The sequence below is a fragment of the Struthio camelus genome, chromosome 3 (genome assembly GCF_040807025.1).
Source record: "Struthio camelus isolate bStrCam1 chromosome 3, bStrCam1.hap1, whole genome shotgun sequence".
NCBI classification, from domain to species: domain Eukaryota; kingdom Metazoa; phylum Chordata; class Aves; order Struthioniformes; family Struthionidae; genus Struthio; species Struthio camelus.
Window position 1 is genome coordinate 108415182 of NC_090944.1, and position 24930 is coordinate 108440111.

The window sequence follows — 24930 nt, forward strand, 5'->3', positions numbered from 1 at the left end:
CAATAGGGCCGCCACATCATCTCTTTGTAAGTAAAGCTTTTCTTGGAGAACTTCAAGAACTCAAAAAAAAAAAAAAAAAAAAAATCAGACTGTGAAAGAGATCCCAAACACAAGACTAAGCATATCGATAGCATTTTTTGGCATCCAACAGTCAGAATAGCATTTTAAGTGCTAATGTGGAAAAGGAGAATGCACCTTGCAAAACCTCTTGTCCTCTGAAATAGAGAACAGGCTACACATAGTCTGCAGTAAGTTTGTAAATCATAACCTGGACTAAACATAGCTCCCTGCGAAAAGAAATTAAAAGTGTAAATTCACTTTGAAAAGAGCGGATTATAAAACAAATTATAAGCCTGCAAAGCTACAAAGCTTTCTGAAACAGTTTCTCTATACTTGAAACCGTTCAAACTGCTGGCACTCACAGACTCATTCCACACAGCCTATATTCCAATAAACTCAATAGTTCTGGCATCCCATTCAATAACAACTGAGCGGGCAAAAATCTTGTATCAGACAAGCTAACTAAAAATCCTGGTTTTAGAACTCTATTTAAAAGTCAGGCTGCTTAAGGTAGCCCATAACACAGGATACGGCTAAGGATGTGAAATCAGTTTGATGAAGTGCTGAAATTAGTCTTTAAAACACAGTATCCTTCCTCCAAGAGGAAAGGAGGAAACTTTTCCCCTTCAGTTCACTCTGCTAATTTAGTTCAATGATTAGCCTTTCAAAGGTGATGAACCAACAAAGTTTTGTTTGAGTAAAATCACCCAAGTACGCTTGTTTTTCTCTTCTAAACCATACATTCAAAAAAACCAACAAGAACAGGTGTGACTGGAAGTTTACCAGTTCTAAAACACTGAAGGACAGAGTGCTCATAAAGATCAAGCTGAAGCACCACCTGTAGCAAGTGACATTTGTTCAACTGAAAAGGTTTAGTTTAATCAAAATCTTGGATGACAGAGGAAAAGACATTTCTCAGAGCTTGGCTTTATGACAGAAACACCTTTAAAGGTTGTACATTTTACTCTAATTTGCACACAAATACAGCCTGAAACAAATCATACACAGGAAAATTAGTCATCCTGCAGAAAACTGTATTAGAAAATAATGACACAAACAAGTGTTAAGTTTTAAGACACCAATCGAGCATGTGAACATATGGGGAACTATCTGCTGATCAACCGGAAAGAGCAATTTTAATGCCAGGATTATGTTCAGCAAATGAAAATCCACATGTTTTTAATAGTTCTGGAAATCAACAAAAAACAACCTTTGTAAGAAATAAGTTAAGAAACATCAGCACAAAGGAAGTTTAAAATCAACAATTCAAAACTGAGGTTTTTGTCGGCCATTTAAGTTATGATTAAAACCAAGTGGGTACTTTTCAGATCATCTGAGTAAAGGGTCAGTTATCCTATTTATTATTTCTACATGATGCCACCATTTTCCATTCAGGACACTAACAGCCTCCAACACAATCACTTGCAGTGCTACAAACTCAAGACAAAGACTTCACGCAGGGAGAAAGCAGAAGGAGCAATATAGCAACAAAGCAACAAAGACCTCCTTACCGTAGGAGTTTAAAAACAAACAACCAGAAAAACAGGAAAAACATAAGATCAGCAGTTTGTCCTTGGGGGAAGAGGGGGAGGGGGGATTGGAGGGAAAAAAAACAAACAAACCAACCACTAGACTGAACCCAGAAACTAAAGCTCCAGGTGCTTCAGCACTGTCATGCTCAGGAACAACCCTCATGTGCTAGTTTCAGTTTTGCTTTCATCAAAGCAAATGAAAATGTCAAGTTACAAATTTTAAACGTGTTCAAACAGTGCTCCAAGCCACAAAGCTAACAAAGCCCTTTTCCATGTCCACGCGACTTGTAGATGGACTTGTTCTTAACAAAATGCAGTCTCTGATCAAAGCCTCTCACAGCCATAGCATCACATAACATTCACTTCCACGTGGATTTTTCTGGTATCTAACACAGGCTGAGCTGACACTGCAGCCTTTTGATACCTTAAAGGACAGGATCTCTACTCCATCACCTATTTTTAAGAAACTTTTAGAAACAAGTTTACAAGGGATTCATTGCACTCAACTTTATACACCCACAAACAAGTTACTGCTTGGCCTCCTGTCCCTGGGGCTGAAGAGGGAGCAACATTGTCCAATGCCATGTACTTCCTTCATGTCAGGCACCGTTCGAGGAGGCGATGAATCACCCCAGAACTGCCAACTTCTGCCTGCACAGTGAGTTTAGACTGCGTCCAGATAAATTAAATCCGTTTTGTACCTTTGAAATTCCTATTCTCTTACACTTAGCTGAAACTGGCCAGTAACAACACTAAAATTATTGGAGGAGGGACAGGGAGGAAAAGGAGAGCAAGAGGCAGCATGTCTATTTCCCTAGGAAACCAGCTAAAAACTTCACAACCCTATGTCATCGCTGATTTGCGTGCACAGATTTAGATAGTTACCAATCTCTGGGCACACCCATCCATGCGGGTGAAGTCCAGTCACCAGTGCCTGGCCACAGAGCTAGTTCGCCAGGCGCAGGGTGCTCCTCTGTGCGGGGCGGACTCATCTTGCAGGAGCTCTAATGCAGCACACGCTGCCTGGAAGCGCCACAGCAAGCCAGAGAGGCTCTTGGGTGTTACAAAGGCGTCACCCACGTGCCACGTCAGCCCTTCCCCAGCCTTCATCCCTCAGGCTGGCAACAGGCAACTTCGGCTAAAGCAGCTCTCGCCACGCTCTCACACAGCGCAGCAAATCATATATTTACATATGGCAAATACTCTGCAACAGCTTGCAATGGCTCTAACTGAACATAAAAAGGTACTCAGTCAAGAAATGAGTTGCCCACAGAGGATTCTTTTTATTTCTTCTTTTCTTCAGCCCTGCCACAGACTCACAATATGATTGGAGACAACTCACTTCAGTTCTCCGCACCTCAGACTTCCCACCTGTACGACTCACCTAATGAATCTGACTCACCCACATGAAATCTATTTCAAGGATATCCATTTCGAAAAGACAAATACCACCCATAACACCACCTCCCAGAAAAAGAAACTGCATTGTTCCTATTTCTGTAGGGATTACAGACGGGGAATGGAAGTTTCTTGCATCATAGACAAACACCAAAAACAGGGGCCTTTAACCCTACTTATATTATGGAGATATTTGGTTTTAAACATTAGATAGCTATGAAAGTTAGGTCTTATTTACACACAGCCATACTACAAACCTGGAATCTAGGTATGCTTAAGTCCTGGCTGGAGAAGTACTTTGTCTTGTACGGGATTAGGCTATGACCTATCCTGCTTCCAGGAAGAGTTATCTACCAGAGCCGACAGAGATAGCAAGCTTGGCCAAAGCCAAACTAGTGGACTCTGACAGCTGTTTCCACGTTGGGTTTTTTGGATGTACAAAAAACAGGGGTTGTTTCGAATGTACAACACCAGGTAACAAAGTCACGTGTCCCAAGTACATCCGAAGCAAAATGCAAGCAAGCTTGCTTACTCAATTCTGTGTTATGCAAGAGGCAGAATTACTTGCACCAGAGACTACATGCAACACAATAAACTGAGCAGAGGTTTTAAGAAGAATTAACCGCACGGTGGGTGGGAAGGAGGGAGAAAAGACATGTAACCATAGAGATTAGAACTAGCCATTGCTAAAAATCAAATTTTGTCAGGGCTTCACTCACAGTACCCACAGAAAGATGACATGCTTCTCTTCTCTCCACAACTTGGAGATTTAGAAGCAGCACAGGCAGAAGCAGCTAGCTGAGATAGTGGAAGGATCCTGTGCTCTGCCATTTGTCCTGTAACTCGTCAGCTGCTCAAATCCCAGCATTTATAAGTAACTTCAATGTTTACTGCTTGATACTCGTCTCAGGTGGAAGCCTGAGCAAGGTCAGAAAAAAAAAAAAAAAAACCACCCACCTTTTTCCCTGCAACTTCTACAGTGCAGTAACAAAACTTCTAATGCAGGCTGTTTGTTACCGTAATACGAACCTACTGCATGCTAGAAATCTTCAGAGGACCCCACGGAGATTTAGCTCAATGTCTCACCCTCAGTGTTGTTAAATATGAAAGGTGCTATACGAAAGCAAACACAGTTTTGTTGGCTCACATTTCATTTCTACCACGCTCTCCACTTCCACAGTTCCTCCTAGGATATCTGTCTCCTCCTAATATATTTTAGATTGCTTCCAACTGGAAAAAGTTGTGCGACAACCCTTGATTTGATTTTCCTTTCTTCCATGACCCTTCCAGCACAACCCTGATTACTTGACAGCATACACTGCCATTCGTCATACAGACACAACTCAGCAGTAGTAACAAACTAGCTATGTAAAACCAAGGCGGTTTCAGGATCACACTAGAGTTTTATAAAATTGGAATAAGTAACTAATGCTGGATGAATAAAACATGAATTAAACAGACTTCCTTCTCCAACTAGTGCCAAAACGGAAAAAGAAATTAAGTGGAGAACATAAGCTCTCCCTTGAAATACAGGCAGAACTCTGGCTTTTATGGATTGTTGCCTATACGATCCTTGCATAAAATTTACTACCAGTGATGCTCAAGAATTTCTTCAGAGCTGGTTTCAGCTTGTGCAAGCAATAACGTGGTATGGATAATCAAGAGAATTTCTACACAGATACCAAATGAACAGGGGAATAAGAAAATCCACATACTACTGCATGAGTAAACTTTAGGCAGTTCAAACTGATGACCTGATACTTGCCCTACAGAGCTAGTCTGGGAAGACACATTTTGAATTGAAAATTTAAATCCATACTATCACCATAGTTCTCAATACAGACTTCTAGCTTTTAGGGCTTGCTTCTATCAACATTGGGAGGTCGAGCACACGGAATACAGCTATAGTGAGCCGGGCAGTGAGCTCTCTCCCCAATTAAGTGGGCAAGCTCCACCCAGCCGGTCTTCTTTCTCTATCAGAAACTTTGGTGCAATACTGTGTGACTTATCATGCCCTTGATGTCTTTGCTAATCTGAAAATAATGATCACAAGAGATAAAGGGTGTGGAACAGGCACAGCACAGAGGTTATGTTGGGATGGCAGGCATTCCTCAAACTTTACACACAATGTCAAAAGTGTATTTATGTTCCATGCTAACTCATGTGGGGAAAAAAACCCAGTATATTGGGGCCCATCCTCCAAGGCAAATGCCTCCACTCCCTATGGCTTCATAAGATGAAAGGAGTCAGCTCCCACAGAAGTCTTACAGGAAGAGTGCTATTCCACCTGTGTTCATGTATAGTTTGCCATTACATTCATGCCTCATCTAGGGCCTTATCCAACACCCAGTGAAGTCAGTGCAGCTCCACAGACTCTGGAGTGCGCCATTAGCTGCTCTCAAATACACAGCTATAAATGCACTGGCAGTCCCTCACTCTGTACCATCAAAGTGTTAGTACGAGTTAAAGCTAAGTCAGTTCTATTCCACAAAAGCTCATTAACAAAGCAGATTCATCCAGCGCCACAGAAAACAAATCCAAAGCAAGCAAAGCAGCACAAACAGGTTTTCAAAAAGCAGAATGACTGTGTGAGATCATGAAACACCCAAATTATCATCATTAATACTAACAGTCCAGTCAAACAGTTTTGGGGGTTGATTTGGTTTTCAGTCTTTTACATACCAGTTGAAGGTATCTGATCATCACAGAGTTCGCATTCACCTAATTAGCTGGTGGACATGCTGAAAAGAGTAGAAAGCAGTAGATAGGTAGCAGTACTTGAGCAACATTTATAAAGGAACTGAAAGCAAATGAAGGAGAAGATTACCGATCTTTTTTTCCCCCCAAGTCAATAACCGACTAGGGGCTTCCTTCCCCCACTGACAAAAATGAAATGCAATTTCACTACTCACAGAGGAAGTTTTCACTAAGATTTCTCAAACAGTGCAATGTCTGTAAAATTTAAAGAGGTAGGAGTCTCTCCTGTTTGTACATAATATCTGTGTGACATGCATTGCAAAAAATATGCTACCTGCTTTGAAAGCACATATTCTGTTAGTCCGGGGTTTAAAACTTGGAAACATAGTCCTGCTTTTTTCACTGAAATCACTCAAATTTGCAGGCAGATGAACTCTTCGTAAGCAAAAGCACAGGCCCCAGTTCAGCAGTGCCTGATTTAGATTTTCCTGAAATGGACACACATGCTCAAGTGTGTTGCTGACTCACAGCCACAGTTATCCTGAGATTTCCACCATTTTCAAACTTTTAACGAAAAGTCAGCCAAGTTTAGAAACCATGGACTAAGACTCCATAATGTCTTTGTTTTTAAGCTGTACGGACCTTACTAGTGAGATTTTCTAAAGGAAACAGCACTGGCCTAACTCTGCTTCAATCAAATCACTGGGAGAAGTACCTTCAACTTCAACCTAAATACAGCATATCTCAAAAGTATTTACATGGTCCTTTACCTTTAATAACAAAGGCTTCGGTCACCAAACGCAGCATGTACAGAGGTTCACTTCCTATTGAGAGGTCATCAATTCCTGCTCTTGCATACATGCTGATGGCATCTCTGTAGGATCCCTCCACATAATGAAGCTTTCCTAGGATCAGCATAGCTTCTGTCATATACTTGGGCTGAAATGAGGGAGGGGGGGAGGGAAAAAAAAAAAGCGTTTACATGGTAAAATAACAAAGAACAAAAAAAGAGATAATTCAGAACAAACCTTGCACTAAGCTGACACAAAATGCTTTCTTCTCAACTGTGCCAATTCCACAGGCCAGATTAGGAAGGACTTAGGTGTCTAGAGATCCTAGTGCTACCATCACAAGAGCAGCAGGTAACGAGGACCAAGCAACTACTCTTGAGTATACAGCTGGGAGCATACAGCTTACAAGCCACTTCACTGGGCTCAGCAGATCCATTCTATCGATTCACCAGGCATGAACTGCACATAAAAGACTGCCCTTGTCAAAACTAGTCGTATTTGCATATACAATTTCCCTGTTTTTAGAAGAATTGGACAGAAAGCATCATCTTCTAGTCAAACGCTCTCCTCTGCGCTTTTAGTGATGAGCAAGAAAGTGCCCAAATTGTCCTCTTGAAGTTCCCAAAGAATCCTCAGCCAAAAGTAGAAAAACAGAAGGTATTTTCTTCTATATGATTCCTGCTAGATGATATAAATCCATAAGAAATAAGTAATCCTTCCAGACCCTCCTTGTAGTCCAGCAAGGAGGAGAAGGCACCAAAGCCTACACCCTCATTTTTTCAATACATGCAGTATAGACTACAACACAGGGTCAATCTTGCACACGTAGACAAGTCATCACTAACAAAGAAAGCGTGGCTGCATGGATTCTGACAACTGTTAATACCAAGACCTGCAAGAACTCACAGCAGATTTGACTGCTCCCAGGGCCTAAGTGAGGAGAAAGAAAAAAAATTGGAAAAACCTCCCCTCCTTCTTGAAGCAAAAAAAATCCCCTCAAAAAAAAAAAAAAAACAAAAAAACATTAGCTTCCAGAAAGCTAAGAACAAGGATCTCCCTCAGAAAAGCAGTCAAACACATGCTCCCTAGAAAGTAACAGAGTGAGAGTGTAACATATGCTTCCAAGCTAACCAAAAAGTTTCAGGCCCCATAGTACAAATCCACAACTTCAGACTCTTGAAAGACACTTACGCAATAGTGTGTCCAAGGACACAGCTGTTGAGTCACTGTGTCTTAAAACACTCCTAAAGCTGCGCAGCCTGGTTGATGGGCAGCTACCTACCATGTGCCCTGACCGTGAAGTAAAACGGAGGAATTTAAACCACCCCTCGCATAACTTCGCTGGCAGTGATGGAAAAATAGTGCAAGGTTGTAATCCTGGACTTGCACCACAACCTCAAGTGCCTGACAGCAACTTGAGGCATGGCTGACTTCAGACCTCGAGCTGGCCAGGTACATGTAACTCCCTCAGCCCAGCAGCCACTTGCTCAGCTGCGGTAAGCCAGCTGCACTGCCATGTGGCCATGCCTCATCACCACCCCAAACTCCTGAACATTGAGCCCATTTCTTTCTAATCAAAAATGAAGAGGATATATATATATATGTGTGTGTGTGTGTGTGTGTGTGTGTGTATATATATGTGTATATATATATATATATGTGTGTGTGTGTGTTTCTTATATATATATATATGAGAAAACAAGTACATAATTTTTTTTTGAGTATGAAAAAGCAAGTTTCCCAAAAGACGACATTGCAAAGAGGTAGTGAATTACCGGTGTATGTTACTGATGTTTACAAATACAGCCTTGTATCTAGAACAGCAAGACATGCGCAAGCAATGCAGACCCTTTCTATCAGGCTAACAGTCATATAACAGAAGCATTAGCTTGGTAAAAATCACACCTACACAGCACACTTACTCGTAGTTTTCCTCTGTTTAGGATATTGGTCAAATACTGTTTAGCTTCACTCAGCTTTGGCTCATTCTTTTCTACTAGCGGAACAGAGTCCTTCAGTTTGGCAAAGTTCTCCTTCAAGCATTCTTCCAGCAGAGCCTCTGCAAGCAGCATACTCCCATAGTCCTCTGTAAGCACACATCAACCAAGAAGAAACATCACTTAATGCTAATAAACAGTATTTATAAAAAAAAACAGTATTTATAAAAAAACAAAAAACAAAAAACAAGAACACTTAGAGACAAACAGTCAAACAGTAACTCAAACTATGGTCTAAGAAGAACAACTAGTGGACAAAAAAAAAAGGAAGTTAACTTCTGTTGAAAACATTGCATTTTCTATAAAAAAAATAAAAAGATGTTTCCTTTTAACTTGACGATTTTTCCCCTCGTCAGATCCTTTAATTTTGACAGGACAGTGCATTCTCGTGTTACCACTAATACAGCTGTTACAAGTTTTCACTATAAAATTCTGTCTAAAAACTAGGCCCAATCTTAGCAAACATTTAAGCGCATGCTTTAAATTTACAAATGTACATGCATGAAATGGCTGCTTTGGACTATGGATAAGCTATGTATTTCACTGAGGAGCACTAACTGCATCAGATGTTTACAAGATTTTGCTGAAAGAGTTTGCAGTGAAGAATTAAATGAAGATTTTATTCAGAAATAGCCTGTACATCCATTATTAAAGTCAAACCTAAGGCTTGACCCTGTAAAATAACTAAAGTGTAGAAAAAATTGCATGCAACATAAAGATCCAGGCCTGTTCACAGTTCTACAGGAGAGAAACTCAAACACAGGTAGTAGCACTGGACACAGCGTGAAGGATCATGCCACTAAAACGTTTCATTTGTCAGTATACTGGCAGTTCTTGCCACAGTTCAGTTATTCACAGAATCAGGACCTCAATCAATTGCCTAGTGTATGAAGCAGGGTCAAAAAAAAATCTTTGTTTGTCAAACAAAGACCAAAGTGCTACATCTTATATATACTTCACATTTCAAAGCCTAGAACACAGAAGACACAGTCATCTATCTATTTCTGTATTTTCACTCTGTGGGACAACCTACTCACACTTATTCCACACACTTATATATGACATTAAGAATTAACCTTTGCCTTTTTTTTTTTTTTTTTTAAGTCCAGAACAATAACCAAAAATCTAAAGTGCTCAGCTGTGCGTCAAATTATAACCATAGTTTTACCTGCTCGATGGCAGGCATATATCTAATAACCTAACTCATATGAGCAAAGTAGGTACATAAAGTAGCCTCTGAAAGCATCTTTGAGGACCAGGTAAGAAGAAGAGATAATGATCCACACTGTGCTCAAAGGTGTTTTTCCTTTATGCATGCAACCATTACTGCATGACTCTGAGGAGCATTCAGGTAAAGTCACTAACGACTCTGCGAAAATTATTTCCATAAATACATACACACAGACAAGATCTCTAAAGGAAATATTATTATTAAAAAAGTCTCATCCAGGCACACTTCTGTTTTTAAAAGTGCAAAGCTAGCTAGTTTCTTGCAGGGTAAAGAGTTCTGTAGCAATAACAAAGCATGATTTGTTCATAACTAGCAAATCATGACAACAGCAACAGATTAACAAATAACGTTTTTAGAGTAATTATATTGCTGCTATTCCTCTTAATTAAGAACGAATGAGAACTCTTTCACTATTAATGCCCCCAAACTGCACGATGCTCTCCGCACCTCTGCAAAGCGCTGCTGAAATCAAACCAAGTTCAAAGGTCAGCTGTGTGGTTCCCAATACAGGGTTCAGGTCTGCTTTAAGCATACACTCGGAAAAAACCTTGTAAGTAAATATATATTGACTACCAACCCTTTCCCCCCCCATATGCAGGCTTTCCCAGCTGTAAGAAAGCCCTGTAAAGCTCACTGCATGCCAGGGAGCTTGGTTAACGCCAGGGCCCCCCTCCTACAAACGCTCCTCTACAGGACCGGCGCTACCCGTAAGAAGGGCTCCCCTGACTTCCAAGGTGGGACCTCTGGCACCAGGCAGGGGGCCAGAAGCGGGTCCTCCGAGCAACTTCGCCCTATGCCTGCAGGCAAAGGCTCCTCGTATCCCTAGGTTAGTCTGCCTCTCTTCTTAGAAGCAGTTTGATTACAAAATAAAGCAGTCTGCTGTAACAAGAGACAAAACGACAGAACTGCAGTGGCTTTTTAGGGAAGCTGCCCTCCACGCCTAGGGACGCCTACAGGAGCACAAGCCTCGTAAATAACGCACTCCCCTCCACAAGCGAGTGTAAGAGCGCCCAGAAGAGGGGTCAGAAGTTTTGCAAGGTTAGTTTTCAGACACGGCAGATTTCAGGCTGAAGTCCGTGACCCGGCCGCAGCCAAGGCTCGCTCGTTGAAGAGAGAGGAAAGCAACCCTAGCCGTTATCTGCGTTCAGGTACCTATCGGGCCTGGGATGAAGTCCGGCCACCCCAGAAATAAAGGGCGCAGCAAGTAAGCACTGCCAGCACTCAAGCACAGCATATCTTTTTACAGCCTGACGGGCTCAGAAAGACTGAAATAAACAAGAAGCCGCAGCTCGCCTTAGGCACCGCCAACCTCGACAGTCTTTTCCTCGGTCCCTGCTGTATCCTGCTATAACGCGGGAAACACCCTTCCTCCCCGCACAGGAGCGGACGGGGCATCCAGCGGCGGAGCCAGCCGAGGGGCGGCCGCCGCCACCCGCGCAACTCCCCCACCCCGGACGGCTCCGCTGCCGCCCGCACCCCGCGCCGCGCCGCGCCCCGCCGCCGCCGCTCACCCGCGTCCTGCGCGCCCCCCGCCGCCGCCGCCGCCGCCTTGCGCGAGGCCCCGGCCGGCGGCAGCAGCTGCCGCACCAGGCGGTGCAGGCGGCCCCAGCGGCCCTCCGCCCGGCACCGCTCGATCTCCCCCTCCAGCTTCACGTGGGAGTGCGAGCCCTTAGCCGCCATCTTAGCGCGGGGCTCGCCCCGCCCCGCCCCGCTCCGCCCGGCGCGCAGCGCCCGGCAGCCGCCGCGGGGCGGCGCCGCCAGCGCGGCCGGCAGCGGGGAGCCGGGCCCCGCCCTCGGCCCCGGCCGGGGACCGCGGCGCCGGGGACCGCGCCCTCCTCGTCCGCCCCTCGCGGGGACGGACACCCCCCCCCCCCGCCCCCGGCCGGGGCAGGCGGCGGCCCGGCCCTGCGGTAGGGTGCAGGGGAGCCCCGCGGCCGGCGGCTCCGTCCCCGCCGCAGCCCGACATGTCATTCCCTCGCTCTCGCCCGGGAAGCGGCGCGCCCCCGCGCAGCGGTTTGGAAAGCCGTCCCGGCCCCGCTGCTGCCCCGCAAAGGGCGGGTGCGCTGCCTCCAAGGACCAGCCCCTTCTGTCCACAGGGAGCCTGCGCTGGTAGAACAGAAGGTGTTTTATCCCTTTTGAATTCCACATCCCTGGGGCGGTTTGACAGAGATGCAGAGCCACGACGGCAGATGTGCTTTTCTTGGTTGTCTTCGGACTCATCACAATGTGACACTTGGCCTGCAGGGTTCTGCAGGCCACAGCTTGAAAAACACCGTTCTTATCTTCGCTACATTAAGTTTACTGCATCTTAATCTGTCAAAGAGCAACATCCATGTTGTGCAAGGCTAGCAACTGCCTGGGCTCAGCAAGCAGGGACGGAGAGCATAAGAAACGTCCCCCTTTACCATTCACCGAAGTCCTGGAGCGCTAGACCTCTGAAGGAAGAGGCAAAGATGCTGTTCACTATCACTTAGCGACTCCCTCTAAAGGCATTTTGTCTGTTAAAACAACATATTTTGTCAGCCGTTTCTGAAAAACACCACAGTTCTTTAATAATGATTTTAATACAGTAATAACATAAGTACTTTGTATTAAGGCAGGAACAGACCAAGAAGTCTAAATCCCTTCCCGAAGTCAGTAAACTCTGAGGATTATAACCTGGAGAGGTGATGGCCGCTGTCATTTAGCATATAGGTGTAAAAGCAACTAGACATTCAAGATTTGGTAAAAGGAGGAAAAGAGGGTAAGCAAATAGTTTATATAACTGAGAGTAACAGTGATAGGAGTATAGTGGTTTACAGAACTATGGAGTAGGAAAAAACAAATCAGTCCATTTTGGAATGCACTGCTCAGTCCTGCATGAGAAGTAAGGCACAAAAAGGGAAAGAACAGGAGATAACAAACTAAGCCCACAAAATTCCACATACTTTCAGGTCCTGTGAGTGCCTTTCCTACTTAAAAAGCAATACTTTTGCAGACTCAGAACACGTGAAGAGGTTAGTTAAACTGGTAAAGGAAGAGAGTCATAATCCCAAGCTTTTTAACCAGTATTAATCACACCTCTTACCCCTCCCTGAGGGTAAGAGGCGTTCGGGTTTCTGCTGCCCCTTTCCATCTGTCTCAGTGCTAACCCGAAGTTCGGCGGCTGTCTTCTTCTCAGGACGGCAGGTACCAGTGACCCAGCGGTGGCACCGGCCCCGCAGCCCCCACCACTGACTCACTCGCACCTCGGCCGCGCTACCTGACCCAGCTCGCCGACGCGTTTCCGCAGCTAGTAACAGGGCCAGGAAAACCGTTAACCGCCGCGACAAGCGGCCCAACGGCCGGCCGGCCCGCCCCGCGCACGTTGCGCCACCGCCGCCCGCACGTGCCCGGCGCCCCGCCCCGCCCGCACAGGCCCCGCCCACGGGGGCGGCCGCCCCACCTGTCCCTGTGTTATCGCTCCACGTGGAATTCCAGGAGCGGTGACGTCACCCGGCTCGGGGGCAAGGCGCAGCCAATGGGCGGGAAGGAGAGGTGGAGCGGGAGTGGGGGGGGCGTGGCGTGCCTGCGCGCGTGCGCCGGGTCAGAGGTGACGCTGGGGATGGTGGCCAGCTCGGCCCAAACGCCGCTCCACCTGCTCGGGAGCCGGAGCCGCGGGGAGGGACGGCGCGGCGGAGGCAGCCATCCGGCGGCGGGTGCGTGGCGCCGCGGCCGTCGGTGCCGGGGGGCCCAGCTGGGGGGCGGTGGCTGCCGCTCTGTCTCAGCCCAGCGGCTGGGGTTTGTCGGGACCCGCCGTAACGGGCGCTCCGGGCGGCGGTTTAACGGCTCTGCCGAGGCGGCTGGGCTGCCGTTAGCGGGGCGGCGCAGGCGCTGCCAGCCGTCAGGCGTCCCCCCGCGGCGGGCCCGGCGCCGGGGTTTGCTTCACCGGGGGCTGCAGGGGGCGGGGGGAAGAAATAACAAACATTTAAAAACCGAAAAACCACCCCCTAAACCAACGGCTGTTTTACTGCTTTCAGCATGGCAGTCAGCTGCACGTTTTTATCCCGCGAAAGGGTTTTAACGTTTTACTTCTCTGTCAAGCAAGAGCTGCAATGAAATACTACAGGTTTTGTAAATATGTTGTTTAGTCCATGACATCTTAATAAACTCTCTAATCAGAAGCAGCCACTTTGGTGCTCTAAGTTACCTTTGCTCCCATGATTGTAGGGCAGGTCTGAGGGAAATAGGCACGCTAGGTTGACTAGAAGTTATTTGAAGATCTAGAGGTGGCCAGGCACAGCACGTGCACAGTGGAAAAAAGTCATTTGTTTGAAAACTGCTGCGTGTTCCCTTGAAATAGAACCCTCATAAAAATTCCTAAGTTGGAGCCCTCTGATTTTTTGCTTTTTAAGTGGTTGAAATGAAGTAAGTTTTTACATGCTAGGAACTAGTAGGGTTGTTTCTAAGCACCTTATAAGTCTACTAAAAATAGATTGTATCTTTCGTCCATTTCCAGAGGGTTTTGTTTCCCTTTTTCTAGGTGATCACGATGGCCCTACAGAATTTTAGAACACGTCTGCTATTCTCCCTTCTGGCTGCTTTCTTCATCTCTGCCTTAGCTGAGGAGTCTGTAGGAGAGAGTCAACATGCAAATATTCGGCTTGATAAGAACCTGGTACAAGATAAAGAGTATGTGTTCCATGTTCTATAAACGTAAACTTTACTTCCCAATGATTTGCTTATCTCATAAGTCTTGTTATGTAGGTTGGGCTTAAGCCCAGGGCACCTTCTCATCTCACTCTTACTAGTACTATGTAGAATATCTTACAGGAATCCTGCTTACCTAGGTCAACATACTCTGGACAAAACTGTATTCTGAACAGTTAGCGTAAGACCTTTGTTCTCATTTGCTTCTTCATACACACAAACAAATGACAGCAGCAAATAAAAGTCCCTAGTATACTCCATATTTTACTGCGAAAGATCTTCCTCCAGTTCTTATACTCTGAAAGATGGCCAAAAGGAGATTTGGGGCACTACTTCAGTTATTTTGATAACCTGCTATAAGTAGACCAGAAGAAAGGGGGGTTGCTATCTAAATCATCCCAGAGGGGAGTACAGCACCAGTAACGTACGAGGATGAAGGGAGGTACAAAGGTTGTTTAAAGTTATAGCTTTCAGGCCTCCTGGTTGCCCAGTGTGCTTTTAGTAGTACAGCATTGCCTGTGTGTTTGACTACCTGCTGAAAAACTAAAGTTGATGTAAACGGTGCATTAAACATTAACTGATTTTTTTGTTTGTTTTGTTTTTCCTTAGCCACATCATGGAACATTTGGAAGGTGTTATCGACAAACCAGAGTCTGAGATGTCTCCACAAGAGCTGCAGCTTCATTACTTCAAAATGCATGATTACGATGGCAATAATTTACTAGATGGGTTAGAGCTTGCTGCTGCTATATCACATGTCCACAAAGAGGTAAGTGGAATATTGTAACAGCAGCTGTCTTTGGAAACAGTCCTGACTTTCTAAAAACAGCTTACAATAGAACAGTGATAATACTGTGAGAATATAGTCACAGTGGACCAGTTTTGCCTCAAAATGAGACCTTTTCCTCTGTTAGTTTTGGTTTGCCTTATAAATGTACTAGCTTTATCACAGCTTTTCATGTCACGTTGCAGTGTTCCAAGATGATTCCATCCTAGTGTAAACTTTACATCCTGTAGGGTGAAAATGATTAGGTAGCCAGGGATGGGGAGAGGAGAAACGGAGATTTTAAATCTATGGCCAAAACTGAGAAAGACTGATATGAGCTTATGGAAGTAGCATACAGTACAATGCCACTTCTGCTTCTAAGGATGTTGCTTTCAACTCAAAACTGTAACTGCCACGGATACTCAAACTGTGTGCTATTTAGCTTTTAGATCTTTTTTTGGCTAGGAATATAAACTGTGGTTCAGTAGACACAGAGTGTTTGTTTTGAAGTCCAAAGAACTTCACTTCATGGCTTGCATCTATGCCAATATAAGGAACTGTTACTAAACAATTTCACAGAACTTAGGACAATGCCAAATTGGGCACCAAATACAAATTGGTTAACAAACTTTTGTCTTTAGCAAAAGCGTATCTTCTAGTTAAAGCACAAATCTGCTCTCCACTGTATGCCTTAGTCCTCTTTATAAAAAGAGTTTCACCATTCTGTAGGCTTAAGAAGTTCACCATTCTGTAGGCTTAAGAAGTTCACCATTCTGTAGGCTTAAGAAGTTCACCATTCTGTAGGCTTAAGAAGTTCACCATTCTGTAGGCTTAAGAAGTTCACCATTCTGTAGGCTTAAGAAGTTCACCATTCTGTAGGCTTAAGAAGTTCACCATTCTGTAGGCTTAAGAAGTTCACCATTCTGTAGGCTTAAGAAGTTCACCATTCTGTAGGCTTAAGAAGTTCACCATTCTGTAGGCTTAAGAAGTTCACCATTCTGTAGGCTTAAGAAGTTCACCATTCTGTAGGCTTAAGAAGTTCACCATTCTGTAGGCTTAAGAAGTTCACCATTCTGTAGGCTTAAGAAGTTCACCATTCTGTAGGCTTAAGAAGTTCCTATTTAGAAGAAAGTAGCAGCGTACGGTGATTACACCTGGAAGCCTAACTCCTTTTAAAAATATTCACTATATAATGCATTCCTATGTGGGAACACTTTCAGTCAGAGAGACTAAGACAACAACTGTTTTCTGCATAGCCGCAATTTGCCCCTTGACCGTACCTCAGTTTTCCTTCAGTAGAGAGGCTGTTGGAGGGAGTTTCTTTTTCTGTAGCAAATGCCTCTGATTTCAGTAATATATCTATGTAATATGCCAACATGTTTGGTGGACTGATGTTGAACAGCAAGCTAGAACAAGAATTAAGTAACAAGAATGTTTTGCAATCCAAGCAAATAGTTGTCATTAATCTGTCATATGTGCCGCTAGGTGGGAAACGGCTAAACTGTTTAATATGGTTTTTGTTTTTCTAGGAAGGTGGTGAGCATACCCAGGCAATGAAAGAAGAAGAATTGATTAGTCTGATAGATGATGTGTTAAGAGATGATGATAAGAACAATGATGGATACATTGACTATGCCGAATTTGCAAAATCTCTGGAATAAGGTTTTGCGAGGAGTTTGTTTCTCCTTCTAGCTATGTGGACATGTGACCCAGTATAATGTGATTCATTACTGTCTCGTATATCAACCTTGTGCTGCAATGCTCATGAGGAGGAGGGGTGTATCAGCTCCAGCTGAATCTTTTTGGAAATTGTATGTGTTAGGAGACTGGCTAACTCAGAGTGAGAGCCGTATTTGACTAAATGTAGCTACACGTTTGAATCTTGAAGCATGGAAACATCAACAGTACTCACACAGGCTACAGCTGGCAAACTCTTTAAGTAGCTGTGTCTGAATACTTAATAGATCATATATAATCTAAATTTCAGTTTTCTGTCATTGAGTTATATAATATTCACTTATCTTTTATTTAAATGTGTGAAATATCTAGAAAGCAAGAGAACATGGCTACACATAGTTGTATTGTGACAAGACATTTCCATACTGTCATGCTCATTTTTGGAGGAAATTTGCATATAAGTACAAGTGCTTGAAACAGCGCTTGTAGAGAAAAAGTATTTGTTGAATGTGGTTTACACTTGAGCTCTACATGATGCTGTATGGACTTCAACACCATCTTTGAAGAAATTGAGTGTTTTTTTTTTTTTTAAATTGATGTACTTCCTAGCATACCCTTACATTTTATATATAAATGTGTACATGTTTCTCAATTTTTTCTCCTCCTTCACAGATTTGCTTTTTATAGTGTAGTATTTTACTAGATTTTTCTCTACTTTGAATGATCTTTTTAAAAGAAAATTAAAATATTTTTATTACATTTATATGTTTTTAAATGCTGTATAGCATTTACTAGAGTAGCCTATGCTATCTTGTTTTGAAGGTCACGTTAACAATAAACTAGTTTAGTATAAAAGCTTTTGTTCAAATTGATTCTTACAGTATTAGCCAACAGGATAATCTAAGTGAGAAAGTAATGCTGCCTTGTTGAGGTTTACATTCCTATTCCTTGACACTTAAATTACGGTATTACTTTTAGAAAAATACAAAGGCATTTTATAACTAACAGTTTCAAGATACTTGAATGTCTGCAAATGAACATGGTCTTAGGAATGTTTTTGCTGTCTTGACTCAATACTTGTTAAGTCAAGTAGTTCAAGGATATTAAAGAAGTGATATATTGTTGCTTTATTGGTATTTGGTAACTATAAAGCATAACTGAAATCTTAAATTGCATTCAATCATTATCCGTGAATAGAGAATCTAAGTGTTAGTGTATTTCTGTAAAATGTATAAAGAGCTATTTTCTTTACAAAATTATTCTTATACAAGAGAAATACATTTGTAAAAGAAATTATTTCTTTTGTTTAAATGTTTGTGTGATGAATGTTGAGTGTCTGATTCTTTTTTCTTGTAATACCTAACAATTTTGACACCTTTGTGTCAGGGTTGTGCTGACTGTACAAGCAACAAAAAGCTGGGATTCATGCACTTTGGAGGTATAGTGCGGGAAGGCCTAGAAAGGAATGTACCTCATTTTCTGTAGTATTTCTAAGCCCGACTCTGTTACTGGTAGTAACCTTAAAAACAAACAGCCAAGTTTTTTTCTGAAAGCATTTTCGTAATGCCATTTGTCAACGTAATTAGTCTGAAGTGAATGTTGAATCAAAGGAAAATACAGAAAATGCTTGGGGGTAGAAGGGAAAGGAGGGTAAGTTCCTCAGCTTTGAGCGTTTAAAGCAGGTTGCCCACAAACCTGACAGTTATTACATGTTTATTCTATAAACTTCTGAGCCTTGGACTTCTTTCAGATGAAAGAACAAGACCAAGAAACTGGCATTTTTGCACTGTTTTGAAAAATCATGATTTCCTTGTAAATTGCAATGGTGAAAGATGCTAGAACCTGGTCTTAGAAACTGAGCTATAATTCCTTAAATGTAGTCCAGCAGCCTTCTCAAACTATAGTATATGGTAAATGACATGCACAATAGAAGCTTTATATCAATAAAAGCTTTTTAACTATTTTAAACTACTTGTTAACAGGTCAGAACATTATATAAATACAGAAGAATTTACCTAAAAGGGAGAACAAAATCGAGACTTTTCATTTCACAATGCATGAAGAACAACCAAAGTTGTTGTCTGCTTTCCTAGGAAAATGGAACAGGTCAAGAAATATTGTTCAAGCTGAAACCTGCAGCATCATGTCTTCACTCAGCCTCCTAAAACAAATACACGTATTTAGTTGAAGGGTACTTAGAGGTAAATGGGATAAGGGCTGTCTAGGGAGACTTCTTAGTTAATAGGTAGGAAAGTGCAAAATCCCTGGAAGTGTTGGTGAGTCAGACTTTCCTTTTTAAAAATATAACTTTATGTGCTAGTTGTAGCTCCTGTAGTACCCTAAGTAAATTAACCATATGAAATTGAAAATATTCTACATATACACACACTTATATAATATAAATTATAAAAAAACTTACATATTTTTATATATATTAATGGGGGTCTTTGCAACAGAATTACTTATAAACTGAACTATTTTTGCTTCTGTAGAGCAGCTCTCTCTGTTTCACAGATAAGAAAAATGAAGCAGAAAGGGATATGATTTACTGAAGGTCAAATGCATCCCTGACAGAAACAGAAAACCAGGAGCCTGTTATGCATGATTTACATCTCTTCTTCCTAGTCTATTGTCCTGAGGGGTTGGTGGGAGAAAAGTGTTGGAATTTTTCTCCTTTGTTAGTAGGGAACATATTTGACCTTGCATTACTGTAAACTACATTTTTTAAGTATCAAGATTTTCTTCTTTTACCTTACAAAATATTGTGTAATATAGCTCCTAAAGAAAATAGCTGGAAGGACTCGGCTTCTTGAGCTATTGAGAAACAAAACCTTTCTTTATTAGTCATCTGGGACATACTCTGCATATGAAAGAGAAAAATATTTACTGTTTATCCAGTGGCTGTCAGAATATTATTAATCACAAGAATGACTATCCAGAATTTCACAGCAACAGTTTGTTTGCAAATTCACGCAGACTTTAGTACCTTTTCTATTATTTTTGTTAATCACCTGTAACCTCAAAATATCGTAGGTTCTTTAAAGAACTGCTACGGACTTACAAGTCCTGATTTCATTTGAAGTATATATTTTTTTCTATATAGGCAACTCACAAACACTGTAAAAGGAATTCAGGACTAATGTCATAGTTGATACAGCCACTAGATAGCGTGTTCACACTGCACATTTGTTTTCTGCAGCATGTAACTTGGAGAGATTGAAGAATATGGATTTCACTGTAGCATCACCACCACATTGATTGTAGGCCAACACCTGCTCCTCTGTCTTCCACCACCGTGTTCCCATTATGGTGCCTATGTTTTCATCAGTTTACAACTCTCACAAAATTTGGTCATAGCTGAGATTTGATTACTGGTAATGAACTTTGGTGGCTTAGGGAGTTCAAATCAACATGTAATGATAATAAAGAAACTTGCATTTTTATATTGTCAGTAAAAATAATTATGTAACAGGAAGACTTTGCAATATAAGCGCCAGACTTGGCCTGACCTCTTGACATTAGTAGTTCAGCCATGAGAGGATCCATTGAGCGTTCTCAACCAACACTAAGGAATACTAGATGGGTTTTATAGAACCTGAGGTCTTACTGTTTTTGCAAAGACATTGATAAGAGCTTCTGTCTGATGTCTAATTAAGCTTTTTTGCTTTAAGGAAAGCTTAGTGTTTTTTTTCCTTTCCTCTCCCCTGTTGCAGTCTTGCTGTCTGCCCGCTGCCCCATGAAACAGCTGCTTATCAATAATGTTGTTAGTTTTTAGTAAGTGAATTAGATCATGGGTCGTTATGCCCCTTTGTTTACATTATTTGGTATCGCAAAGAATTTGAGTTCTAAGTAAGTATTTCATCAGTACAGCTACTCTGTTCACGTTGAATGAGAGCTGTTATAAGGGCAGCTGTTATTGCCTTACAGAAGTTTTTTCTGCAGTTAGAATGAAGAACAGGAAGAAAAACTAAGTTCTGAACTGCTGAACTGCATCCTAAACCTTAACAGCTAATCCGTATTCAAATTGTCACTATCTTTGTCAGCTGAGTGGCGGTTTTGCACTTAGATAGAGGGCAGTGTAGTATATAACTCAAAGTATTCTGCTAGATATGACGTTTTGCAAGAAATCGGTGCTGCACTGAATATAGTGTCAACTTCTGCCACTTGATCCAACTAAGTGACTGACAGCACTAGATTTCAAGAAGGCAGGTGTCAATAACTCAGAGAATGGGTAGGGAATATCTCACAGGAGGCAAGTCTAAGGGAAAAACAAATTAAGGAGAGCTGGCAGTTTCTTCAAGAAATGCTATTAAGATAGCAAGTGCAAAACTATACCCGTTCAGAGGAAGACAAGGAAATTCAGTTGAAGTCAGCTAATTCACAACTTCCTAATTGTCCTCAAGTGTAAGAGAGAACTGTATCTCTAAAGCAGAAACTAGGTTTAGAGGGTTGAGAACCCAGCACAGTGCCCCATTCGTGTGTGTGAGTGTGTGCGCGCGCGCGCACGCGCGTGTGCCTACCGTTCATAAAGACAAAGCGTACAAGCTGCGTCAAGCAAAATTTACCAAAAGGAAAACAAATGAGTAGAGTTGTAAGGAGGAAACAAAGGAAAATTTGGATCACAAATAGGGGACGCTATCAGCAGAGGACATTAAATAGCCTCAATGTTTAATACCTTTTTTTCCCTCCTTTTTTAAAATCAATCTGTACTAAAAAAGTCAACAGCAAGCAGACAGTGTAATTAGTACCAGGGATAAAAGTTTAAAATGACAGCCTAAAAATATGGTAAACCTGCTTAGAAAGCGACCAGCTAATTTAGATGTTTTCAAATTGCCTGGGCATGGTCAGCTTCACTTTAGGAGACTTAAAGGGTGGATGAAGCGGTGTCAGAATATCATTTGGTTATTTCTGAGATCTTCTGGAGGATGGATTACAAACTGGAAGGCTGGGCAGAATGAACCTAATGCCTGCCTTTATAAAGGAGATTTATCCCCAGAAAAATTTTAGTGTATTATCTGTTTGTTTTAGAAGAGAAGCAAATGAGTAGCAGCTAATAAGAATTTACCAAGAATAAACTCACTTACACTAGTACTTCTGTCTATGAAAGCAGAAATGATCTTGTTATACCGGGAAAGCAGCAGGTGCCATATTAGCCTGACTTTTTCTTTTCTTTCTTTTTTTTTTTTTAAAAACAAGGTCTTTAACAACTATTTCCTATAACATTGTCATAAACAAGCTAGTGAATCATAATATAAATGAAACGGCTGTAGGAAGAGGCAGGAGGTCAAGTCTGGTTAGATAATTGTATCCACAGAGTAATTATCAATAGTAATTATCAAAATATAGATTTTGCATGGAATTCTATGAGGCTTTGGCCTGCATCTACTTTTATTTGACGTTTTCACTGAAGGCATAGTTGATGTAATACGCAGGATGACTATCACACTTGCAGATGGAGCTAGGAAGGGCTGCAAATACGATGGGTGACAGGATCAGAATTTAAAATGGTCTTGATAAACTAAGAGAAGGCATCTAAAATGGATGGAATGCAATAGATCACAAGCTGAGCATGAATGGCAAAACCATGGGGGTTTTTTGAAGAAAAGGCAAATATCGCGTTGGGGTGTCTAAAGAGCCTTCAAGATAATTGAAAGAGCTTTTCTGGCCCGCTCGCCACTCGTAAAGACTCACCTGGTAGATAGTGTCCTATTTTGTACACTGCAGTTCATGAAAGATGTGGACTAGTTGGAAAGAGGCGGGAAATCCACAAGAATGGGCGGAGGTCCAGAAAACATGAGGAAAGTCTGCAAGAACTGGGATTTTTTTTGCCGTAAAGAGAGACATTTGGGAAGAAAGAAGGGGAGAGGATTAATAATAGTCTTCAGGCACGCAAAAGGCTGTTGCAAAGAATAAGAAAATAATCTGTGCTTGGTGGATGGATCAATAAAACTAAAACATAAGTATAAACTAATATGTATGAACTACAGCTTGGGATATTTAGATTACAAGCTGGAGACAATGTCGTTGGAGCTTAACGTCAAAGGTAAGATAGCTTGGGTTGACACGACTGCAGCTGGCTTTAGTTTTGGAGTAGAAGGATGGAGTAAATGACTTCTCCAGATCCCCTCCAGTATCTCTTGCTGAATCTGTGACTGGCAGCATCTATGAGAGATGAGAGGTCACTCAACAGTGGGTTTCGCAGCCGAGAGCCAAGGACTGCTAAAACACAAAAAGCCTGTGCTGTGCTCCACGTCCTTAGAGAGGTTTTCTCTGAGATCACAAACCATCCTTCTTTCTCCCTACTGTAAGCACTTCCTCTTCTCCTTATGATTTCTCTGGACTCTTCTTGACCCAGGCACATTTCAGTTTTCCCCTAATCCATCTGGATGTCAATTTTACATCTCAGCTTCTTATCATCATAAGCCACCTTCCCTCTTGAAACTCCCTAAAATCTTGTTTCTCATTTCTGCTTTCCAGCCAGGCAAGCTGGCTTTCTGCTGCAGTCCCAGAAGACAAGAGCCATTCGCACTCCCAGGAGGACAGTGGTGCTGCATTCTGTTCCTCTGCTGCATGGTAGAGCAATCTGCAACCAGGAATCTCCTGCTCAGTCCTGTCAGGGCATGCTCACTGCTAACAGGGTCTAAGCACAAAACCCTACCAAGTTTCTCCTGAGCATGTTCAAGAAGTGAACAGATTTGATCCAGAGCAGTGAAAAAAAGCATATCCCTGGCCCCAAGATAAGGTGCTTCCTAAGATTCAAGTCCCAGCTCTGGAGCACAGAGATACCAGAACTTCCTCACAAAGGAAAAAAAAAGACTCTTCAGAGTTTTTTTTAAATGACCAAGTGACTACCTAGCCCTGTTTTCAGCAAATAATGAGCTATTTTTGTTGACACTGAGAATACAGTGTAAACGCATCCATGCTGAGTCAGAACAAAGGTCCATCTAGCCCAATAGCTTGTCTCAAATAGTGGCCATGAGCAGATGCTGAAAGAAGAATAAAGAACAGAAGAAGCATTTTGTCATGCTCCTCCCCAAATATACTAAACAAGCTCAAACAATTTGTAGGTCAGAGACTTAGCTTCAACAACAATAAGACAGCTAGACTCAGCAAATCTGTGAGGAAGATCCAGGCTTAAATGGTAAAGCCTGGTAATGCTATGAACTGAAAACCAAGTCTTATGGGACATGGCCAATGTCCCATGGTCAATGATACGGACTTTACTGTTGACGTTGCTACTCCATGACTTTCTGCATAAGCATAAGGGATGATGCAGCATGTAAGCAGTTATCCCAGGAAGCTGCAATAGTGCAGTGGTATAGCACAACTATACCATTTCCAGATGTCACATTTTTCTTATTTAACGAGAGACTTTCAAAATTGTCTAGTGATTCTGTTTGCCTCTGTTTTTGGTCGCACTTCAAGAAAAGTTTTAAAAATGACCCCATTTTGAGACAGCTTCAAGCATATTTTTTGAAATAAGTCCTCTTTAAGAGGAATAACTTTCGGCCTCAGAAAGTATTTTTTCATAAAAGCAGAAATAAGCTACAGAACATACATGCTGAAAAATAATATTGCCTTAAGTATCATTGTCTGTGGCTTGCAGCCATCAAAGAGTGACATATTGGCACAGATCACAGCAGGTATGATTTTTGTGACCCAGGAAAGGACACTAGAATGAGATCTATGAGATCTGGATGCTGTTCCCTTTGGGCGAGATCTCCAGGGATCTTGCGGAGGTGAGCATATAACCATGCTGTCAGCCTCAGCATGGATTGGAGTGAGTGTTAGGAAACACACAGGTAAGGATTCTGGACAGCAGAACATGGAGATAGGACTAGTTTTAGAGAAGGAATGCATATGTTTAGGATGCATGTGGAGTTTAGAAACCTTACATATGCCATTATAAATTTATGAGCATGTTGGCATTGACTAGTGGAATTAAGATCTCCAAAGAACACAAAGTGCATAGACACACACACACACACACACACACACAGAGGCAGAAACCACTTTCAGTAACCAAATGATTCTGTCACCAGACAGCCCAAACCTACTCAAAGGCACCGTTTCTAGCCAAGACCAACAGATTCAAAATATTTTTTGAATCTCT

The 24930-nt window shown here is 42.4% G+C and overlaps 2 protein-coding genes across 4 annotated transcripts in view; one reads left to right on the forward strand and one right to left on the reverse strand.

The window, feature by feature from the left end:
- The window catches only part of TTC7A (tetratricopeptide repeat domain 7A), a 183942-nt gene extending 172553 nt beyond the window's left edge, over window positions 1-11389 (reverse strand). For 2 of the 3 annotated variants that reach the window (XM_068939597.1, XM_068939596.1), the window contains exons 1-3: window positions 11218-11389; window positions 8401-8564; window positions 6458-6626 (exon numbers count right to left, since the gene is read on the reverse strand). In XM_068939597.1, the coding sequence (XP_068795698.1) occupies window positions 6458-6626; window positions 8401-8564; window positions 11218-11386 (502 nt within the window). In that variant the 5' untranslated portion in view covers window positions 11387-11389. Of the gene's footprint in view, window positions 1-6457; window positions 6627-8400; window positions 8565-10153; window positions 10278-11217 lie in introns of those variants that run through there. The other variant, XM_009676263.2, reaches the window with a different exon arrangement.
- Window positions 11390-13200: 1811 nt separating this feature from the next.
- On the forward strand, window positions 13201-18143 carry MCFD2 (multiple coagulation factor deficiency 2, ER cargo receptor complex subunit). Its single transcript, XM_068939598.1, has 4 exons — window positions 13201-13383; window positions 14208-14356; window positions 14984-15143; window positions 16670-18143. The coding sequence occupies exons 2-4, from the start codon at window positions 14217-14219 to the stop codon at window positions 16799-16801; spliced, it is 432 nt and encodes a 143-aa protein (XP_068795699.1). The 5' UTR covers window positions 13201-13383; window positions 14208-14216; the 3' UTR covers window positions 16802-18143.
- Window positions 18144-24930: the final 6787 nt, after the last annotated feature.